The sequence below is a fragment of the Wolffia australiana genome, chromosome 17, assembly GCF_029677425.1.
Source record: "Wolffia australiana isolate 7733 chromosome 17, ASM2967742v1".
NCBI lineage: Eukaryota > Viridiplantae > Streptophyta > Magnoliopsida > Alismatales > Araceae > Wolffia > Wolffia australiana.
The window spans coordinates 7,057,451-7,066,850 of NC_135851.1; the positions used below are offsets into that span (position 1 = coordinate 7,057,451).

The 9,400-nt window shown below is 37.0% G+C and overlaps 1 protein-coding gene across 1 annotated transcript; it reads left to right on the forward strand.

The window, feature by feature from the left end:
- The first annotated feature begins 1,293 nt into the window (after positions 1–1,293).
- On the forward strand, positions 1,294–2,051 carry LOC144714276 (uncharacterized). Its single transcript, XM_078588994.1, has one exon. It carries the CDS (start codon positions 1,531–1,533, stop codon positions 1,951–1,953), a length of 423 nt encoding a protein of 140 aa, XP_078445120.1. The 5' UTR covers positions 1,294–1,530; the 3' UTR covers positions 1,954–2,051.
- Positions 2,052–9,400: the final 7,349 nt, after the last annotated feature.

Consider the following 9,400-nt stretch of genomic DNA (forward strand, 5'->3'; position numbering starts at 1 on the left):
TCTATCTCTCTCTCTTTCTCTATCTATCTTTCTATATCTCCCTCTCTATCTTTCTCTATCCCTCTCTCTTTCTCTCTATTTCTCTATCTTTCTCTATCTCTCTCTCTTTCTCTATCTCTCTCTCTTTCTCTATCTTTCTCTATATCTCTCTCTTTCTCTATCTCTCCCTCTTTCTCTTTATCTCTCTCTATCTCTTTCTTTCTCTATCTCTCTCTCTCTCTCTCTCTATTTCTCTCTCTCTCTCTCTCTCTCTCTCTCTCTCTCTCTCTCTCTCTCTCTCTCTCTCTCTCTCTCTCTCTCTCTCTCTCTCTCCTATCTTATCGCAAGTGCAAGCAGGTCCCATAACCTCTCTCTGTCCCTATCTCTTCTACTGTGTTTCCTTCTCTGCCCTCTCATTGTACTTCAATAAATTTGACAGCAAGCAGACATGAGACACGTAACCTTCTCTATCTCTATCTCTTACTATCTTTCTAATATTTATATCTATCTCCCTTGGGTGAACGTGCAAGCAGATCCCTTGGCGCCCCTCTCTCCTTTCTCGCATTTACCTTCCATTAAATCATCACCGGCAGACTAAATGAACATTCTTTCGTTTTATATTAAATCCACTCAAGCAGACATAAGACACGTTTCGCCCTCCTTCTATCTCTCTCTCTCTCTCTCTCTCTCTCTCTCTCTCTCTCTCTCTCTCTCTCTCTCTCTCTCTCTCTCTCTCTCTCTCTCTCTCTCTCTCTCTCTCTCTCTCTCTCTCTCTCTCTCTCTCTCTCTCTCTCTCTCTCTCTCTTTCTCTCTCTATCCATCTATCTATCTATCTATCAATCTATCTATCCAGCTATCCGTTTATCTATCCATCTATCACCTCTCTAATATATCTATCTATATAATTTATCCTAAATATCTATCTGCCTGTATGTCTATCAATTTATCTATCCGTCTAAATTTACCTATCTATCCCTTATCTAATTTATCTAATAGGTACATATATGTCTATCTATCTATATATCCATCTATCTATCTAACTGTCTACCAATCTATTTGTCTATCTGTCTGTCAGCCTGTCCATCTATCTATCCAACTGTCTACCTATCTCTCTGTCCACCTGTCTGTCTATCTGGCTGTCTATCTATCTTTCTACCTGCCTGTGTATCTATTTATCCATCAATATACCTATCCATCCATCCTTCCATCCATCTATCCATCTATCCATTTATACATCTATCTATCTACTCATCTAAGTAAAATCTATCTCCCTTCGTTGAACCTGCAAGCAGGTTCCACGGACCCCTCTCTCCTTCCTCCCTTTACCTTCCATTAAATCACCACCGGCAGACCAGCTGACCATTCCATTGATACCCCATCAGTCTCTCTTCCCCTCGTCTCCATTTTAAATCAAGATCGGCAGATCCAATACATCCTCTTCTCTCTCTCTCTCTAAATCTCTATATCATCCCTCCCAAAACTCTCTACGCGCTGTTCTTGAGATGGGTCTCTGAGAAGCTCAATCCAGGCGCTGAAACAGGCTAAGATAAGATGAGGGCCAACGGCAGCGGTCTAGAGGGCTACTGGAGAAGGCGAAAGTACCAGCGCCTCCACGGCGAAGGAGGAAGAAAGAAGAGAACGCTGCGAAGGAGACTCTTCCGTATCAAAATCTCGCCGGCGCTCGCCTTTCTCCGGCGGCGAGCGAACGCTCCGCGGCGGTTTCTCGTCTTTCTTCGCGACGCTTACGTTAAACTGATGCTAAGGTTAGCGAACTCCGCCGCCGTGGCCAGCGCCGGCGGCTTCGGATACTACGGCCTGGCGGCGGCGGCGCCGGTGTTCGGCCGCCCGGCGATGAGAGAGTACGACGATAAGACGATTCTGAGGATTTATAAGAGGCTTCTGGCCGAGGGGAAGATTGAGGCCGACGGTGGAGAGATTGTCGCTCATCGTCAGGTTTCTTTGGCGAGTGTGTAGGTTCGTTGTGTCTTCCTTTCGTCTCTTTTCTCTCTTTCTCTCTCTAAAAAGTAAACGGCATGTGTTATTCGATATGTATGAAGGTAGATTTTTCCTTGCGAGAATGTTTTGCTCGGGTTTTGTTCGTTCTTGTCGTTTGTTTTCCTCGTTACCTCTGTTTCTATCGCGCTCGGTCTCTCGCTCTCTCTCGCTCTCTTTCTCGTGTTTTCCCTGTCCTGATGTATATCTATCTCTCCTTGTCTTACTTTCTGTCTCGCTATCTCTCTCCCTCTCACTCTCTCGATCTCTCGTTCTCTCGTTCTCTACTCTCTCTCTACTCTCTCTCTCTCTCGCACACTGTCTCGCTCTGTATATCTTTCTCTTGTTCGCTCTCTTGTTCTCTTGCCCCCTCTCTCTCTCTCGCTGTTTTGCTCTTCCTCTCTCGCACTCTCTCAATCTCTCTCTCTTTCTCGCACTCTATCTTTCTCTCGGTATCGCTCTCGCTCTCTCACTGTCTATCTCTCTGTCTTTCTCTCTCTCCCTTTCTCGCTCTCTATCTCTCGGTATCGCTCTCGCTCTCTCACTGTCTATCTCTCTGTCTCTCTCTCTCTCCCTTTCTCGCTCTCGCCTTCTCGTTGTCTCTCTCTCTCTCTCACCCCCTTTCTGGCTCTCGCTCTCTCGCTGCCTCTCGTTCTCTCTCTCTCTCTCTCACGGTATCGGTCTCGCTCTCTCGCTGTCTTTCTCTCTGCCTCTCGTTCTCTCTCTCTCTGGTATCGCTCTCGCTCTCTCGCTGTCTATCTCTCTGCCTCTCTCTCTCTCCCTTTCTCGCTCTCGCCCTCTCGCCTCGCGTCAAGTGGGGTTAGCCTAAAAAATCAAAACAATATCTAAAAATTAAGTTAATGAAAATCATTAACATATGTGGTAAAAAGAAGTATAAAAGCATAATTTATTGATCTTATTTGATATTATCAATAGCCCCCTCCATCCAAGCACCATTTGTATCCCTCCTCGATGTTTCATGGAGGTAACAATCCAGTTATGGTGATGGCAAGCCAATTCATCATTGCTTCTTGTTAGGGTCACCCTCTTATAAGAGATCTGCATGTGGTATTTATCTTCACAACATCGTGTGTACTTTATTGAGTCCTCATCCATGTATGTACAAACGAGTTGTTGCCGTTGCATGAAGCAGATGAACTCTTTGTGTATCCTATGATCATTGCTTCATGTTAGAGTCACCCTCTTATAAGAGATCTACATGTGGTATTTATCTTCACAACATCATGTGTACTTTATTGAGTCCTCATCCATGTATGTACAAACGAGTTGTTGCCGTTGCATGAAGCAGATGAACTCTTTGTGTATCCTATGATCAAGTGATACCCTTTTTTAATTTGTATCGGGATATACCATCTCATTCTGATGAACAAAGTGGATGCTGCCAATCACATTAGAATATTATTAAGATGCCTTTATAGTCACTTCAGAATGCAGAACACGTCTATGATTCTTAATGACTTTGAACATAGTTTATCATCTCATAAGTTAGCTTTCAGATATCGAGGACGTCCTTCACATCTCCCACTAATCAGTGGAGGCACACATGTCCTTCTCTACCATTTTAAAGATGTAGATCACCATCATATTGATAATTATGTGCCTCACAAGGCATTCAAGTACAGAATAGAGGACATGATCAGGGTTTAGATAATTAGTAATCTTTTTCCTTCAATGGTATCATCAAATTTTCAACATCGTGTCCCTTCACTTTTCTGAAGCCAATACAAGGGAAGGCACTGCCAATATAATACACAAAAGACCTATGGGCAACTTGGATAGTGAGGTTTATTGCACAGGTAGTTTACGAAACTTTTCAATTAACAATGGATTCTTCATTCGTGGTTTTTCACAAGCAACATCATTATTCACTGGTTGCTTACGGTATTATATGTCATAACAACAGAAAACTACATAAAAAAGAACTGTTTTTTTAGTTAAACATGGTGAAAAAAGAGGGAGAACGATTAGAATCTTAGACTACAACCTGAAAACATTTAATTCCTTCACCATAATTCTAATCATGTTGTCAAGATTTCAGTTATTAATTAACTCTCATATTATTATAATGGACCTTTAAAATAAAAAATCAAATCACATGTGTATAAATTAGATTTGTGGTTTAATAGTTTCTCAAGTGAGACATGTTGAGTTATTCACCTGTCCAGCCTCTAGACATATCCATGTGCTCCTCAGCAGATTGAAACTCATCCATCTCAATGAGACCCTCCCCCCAATGTCATTTCACCGATCCAATCGCATCAGATGGGGAGGGCACCTAAGGAGAGAAGAGAAGAAATATGGGCACTTGAATAATTTTGGCATGGGTCAGCCTTCTATTTATGCCATTTATTTTTCATAAATCCTTCAACTGAAAGCATATTTTCTGACATTCAAAAGACAATTTGGGTGTGGCCTTCTAGGCTCACGAATAAATCAAGTTAACTCGTCTACCCCAACAACCTTTATCGACCAACATAATTAATTTTATATATCATCTAATGGATTTATTAATCATGGATTAATTTAAATCAATCATGGGCTACCAAGCTACACCTTGAGCTTGAGAAGATACAAAGCAGTATGTTGACTCTAAAATGCATGTCGGATTATAGGGTTTTGATTGAGGTGAAAGTTAAAGAACCCATGCAATAGAACTTGATGGTCAAATTACCTTAAAACTTGATGATCAAATTACCTTGGCATGGATTGAATCTATTATTTCTTACTTATTGAAGTGGGACATGTTTATTTTTTCATTTGTAAACCCCATAGACATATCCACAAAATTCCTCATATGTCAAATATCATCCTTTGTGTTGATAGTTTCTGAAATTGATATACTGTCATCATTTCATATTTACAATCAATATAGACAGTGGAGTGGAGCCAAAGGAAGAAGGGAGAAGGAGAGTCCCCTGAAAAAAGTTTTACCTTGGTGAATTTTGTTCAGGGCCTTCCCCTTCTTATACTTCATGGGAATTTTTCATTGAAATCCCTTAAGTTTAGGTATATCGTTTGACATACAAAAGATCATTTATGTGCAACTCTGTAGTTCCATGTGTTACTCTAGTTAATGACTCCAATAGCCCAATGATATCATACACCAATCTAGTTAATTATCTATATTACCATATAGATTAATTAATCCCATGTCAACTTAACCCAATCTATAGATTGATTTTCCAGTCCATTAGGTGCCAACATGCACCTCGTATATTAGACAATACAAAGGAGTAAAATGACTCTCTTGATGAATATTAATATCATTTTTTACCAAGTATAGTCCCTCATCCTCTTAATGCTCCTAGGATGACTTAGGGCATACTCAATTATCAAACCCTAATTGGTCATCTGAGTTAGAATTGGTGTGCTGGGAAATAATTAGAGAATTATTCTATGATATTCCATTGCATTGACCAAGGAAGTCATTAAATCTTCTTCCTTATGTTATATCCTCTTACACTAGAAGCAAACAAGTCCATCCTAAACACTAAATCATCTTCATGAACTTCTTTCAAGACCCAAGCTAAGATTATTTGGAATTCCCTGATTAAGAGGTTTTAGGTCATAATTAAAGTACAACCATCCATCCACAAGTGGTATGTGGTATGTCAGGTTGAAGTCCAACTTAAAAAACCATGTTATGAAACAGCATGATGGATAGTTTAGTGTAATATACTTCAGGGCTTCATATATATGAATTAAATGAATTATTTCTATTAAAGCACCCACTATTTGTCTTTAGTCTCTCCACACTAATGGTCTCGAGATTTTCCATAATTATCACATGGGTCAGACTAGATATTGTTATTATATCGATAACAATATCTATGCATAATAACATTGAGTACCCTTCAAATAAGAAATATTTGGTACATATGTTTAAAGCCTCCTAATATATTTATAATGAACTCATCATAATTCAGTTACTCATTACTACAGATTACCATTTTTAATTAAAATTTGATAAAACTTGATCAGATAGATATTGTTGGTTTAGGGTTAGGGGTTTATCAAAAGTTGGCCACAATTTTGGCCCAAACAACAAGCTAGACAACTGAGACTGGAAACTGGGCCCCCTCTCTCCAAGCAGGTGAAAGCTTCCAACTGTGATACTACTCTTTTTTAAAATATATATGATTTAAAACATGTAAAATGGAAAATTTACTACATGCAAAGCTGAGAGAAAAGTATTTCCTGCTTTCCCGTGTTCCAAAGGGGAGATCTCAATAGGTCATTGCGTGTCATTGTCACTTACCTCATTGTGTTACCACCACTCTCCAACATCTCTTGAAATAATTTCATCATTGCAACTATCATATTTATGGTGTTTTGGTAGACCTTATCATCCTTCCTACAAAGGTTTACCGACTTGTTTCAATACACTTGAGTGGAGACAAGCTGCATCACACATTTCTTTTATTAACTATTATTTTTTATATTGAATGTTGTACTATTCTTCATTACATAGGTCTACATGCATGAATTTTTAAAATTTTGAATCAAGATGAAAATTTGTACCATTAGAGAGTTTCACATGTATTAAAATACTACATAAAAATTTTAAGAATCCTTTGTGAGTTGAAAGAGTTTATAGTGAGAAATTTCATTTGTGAGGTTATACACACACTTGATAAAGTTTAATTTTATGGTTCATGGAAGATTTAATCTAATCTGAAATCCTTGTTGAAGTGCATTGATACGAAAATAGAAAAATTTAAAGATAAAACATCAGAGGAAAAAAAGTAGAACTATTAGACCTCATCATCAATACAGATATGCCCTTCTCAATAACTCGACATCCAAAATCTAAAAAAGTATGTGCGTAATTTTTACTATCTAATTGGAACTTGTAAGTGCCAAGACAATACAGTGTGAAAATGATAAAATATTTGAAAAACATAAATTATAGTTTAAATAAGATCTTAGCCAAATTGAAAAAGTGCCAATTGTTGTTGACACTTGGACTACTACGAATCATGTGGCTATTTTGGAATGAAAGTTGATGTAGATATTTGAGGATGGGAAGCTTTGTGAACGAGCTCTTAGTCTAAAGTAATAAATTTGATCACATTAGGGTGCATTCTTGACAGAGATATTGCACTCAGTTAAAGGATTTCAGTCTGACTGACAATCTATTTGGTCTTTCATTCATTTTTTCCTTGTTATTAAATGATCAACATCACTTTAAGTGATTTTACAGATTTTTTATCAAAACTGGTAATGCTAATAATACCAATATTATGGTTGCAATCTTATAAAATTTATTGAAGGATGTTGGCTCCAATTTCAACATGCAACATCATGCACCATGCATGGCCCATGTTATAAACCTATCTTTACATTAAGGCTTTAAGGACTTATAATAAAACCTTTTGAGTTCAAATTTTGCAAGTTTGTTAAACTTTATAAAATTAATTTTTTTATTAACATGAAGGAGCCAAATACCCAAATGAATAGAGTAACAAGAAATATGAATGTATAGTTGAAGATAGCACTCCAATACATTCTCGGAAGAGTCCAAACTACTTACTAGAGAGAGAGAGAGAGAGATTAACTACAAAATATTCCCCACTATGTAATAAATTAGGGATGGGCAAATGTAATTTACTCAAAGAAGATGTACCCTTTAGGTGGAAATTGACGTATGATATGATTGAAGCATCTTGGGAGAAAACATTATTAAAGAAGATGATAAGTGACTATCTCAAAACCAATGGGGTGCATGTTTTCATTATTGATGAAGAATGGTATCTTGTATAGTTGTTTTCAGGCTAACTTTAAGCTTCTGATGACATAACTAACATAATTTCAAATTCCAAATATATTAGATCATCAACCATTTTGAGGGCTAATGAATTTAGTTTCAGAAAATCTCAAGCATCAATTTAAGGTCTAGACAAATATATTTAAAATGAAAGAAACCCATGAGATTTGAGCAATCAAGGTCACTAAAAAGTGCATGTGTTGCCATGAGAGAAAAATTTTGGGACATGTGGTTCTCTTTAGATGAATCCAATGATATATATTTCTAGAATATTGAATCTAAAAATCAAATTTTAATTTATTTCAATGAGTAAACAGAATTGTATCATTCCACCTCTACTTCTTTTGCTTCAAATCACAATGAATTTCTTGATTGCAATTATTTAAGATAGTCATGTTGCAAATGACACATTGATGGATCCAAAGCAAAAAAACACAATAATGGTACAAATATATGCCAGAGATCAAGTAGATGGTTATCTATGTGAACATCGTATCGGTACTAAGAAAAACTCACTTAGTGGCATTATATTGATCAAAAAGGTTTCCACGTCTTTCTACCCTTAAAAAATATACTCAAGTGCTCCTCGGAGTGTACTTTTTCTACAGGGTGAGGAATTATGTCACTTAAAAGAGGAAGGTTATCTGCATAAATAATACTGATCCTAATGACTATAGAATGGTGGGCTCGTGAGGACCATGTAGGTTATAAGGTAGATGAATCCAAAATAGATGATGTAAATGACCTCTAATGAGTCATTTTGTTTGTTTATTTTAGGTGATATTATTTTATTTAATTTTAATGTCTCTTACTCATGGAGTATGATGACTTCGTACACTAGTTTCAGGTTTAGAGGATGGATCTTGATGCTTAGCCGGAAGCAATGGAGCCAAAGCAATGAACGGCATGATCAACTAAAGACAAGGGATCACATGTATTCCTGTATGATAAACTCAAAATTATGGTTAAATTACGTCATTTTTTCATTTGAGTTAAATCAATAAATTTATAAAAACTGATAAGTAAAAAATCTATCTAGTCATTAGTATGGGTCATCTCCACAGGAAATGATGATAGGGACTTGTTTTTAAATGAAAATCAATAAGACATAATAGGAGAGATGTATAAAATAATAAATAGTGAAATGAGAGAGATGGGGAGGTGAGAAGATGATAGTTACTATTTACAAAGAATGAGATAAACATTACTGTGAGTAGCAGTTGGAGAACATGAATGACTCGAGTGAAAAAGGGGAGATTAGGATGGATGAAGATGTAAAGATGTAATGAAGGAACGAGGTGTATAAGGATAAAGTTTGAAGAAACATGTAAATTCGGTTTACAATTTAAAAGAAGATGAGATTAAGAGATCAAGTCGAGATGTTGGGGTGAGAGATGATGGCAATGGCAAGATGGTGTGTGAAGACAGAAAATTTTAAATATCACCTAATAAATGTGATGGAGATCATACAATGTACGATCTGGAAACTTACCTTAGGTCCTTGGGATCTTCCAAGACCATGGAATTTTATTATTCTAGATAAGCCTCATGATAAGTCAATAAAAAAGTATTAAATAAGGGTTCATTACATCACATTTTATTCACATTTCATATTAAATCTTAACTTGGAGCATGTGAATT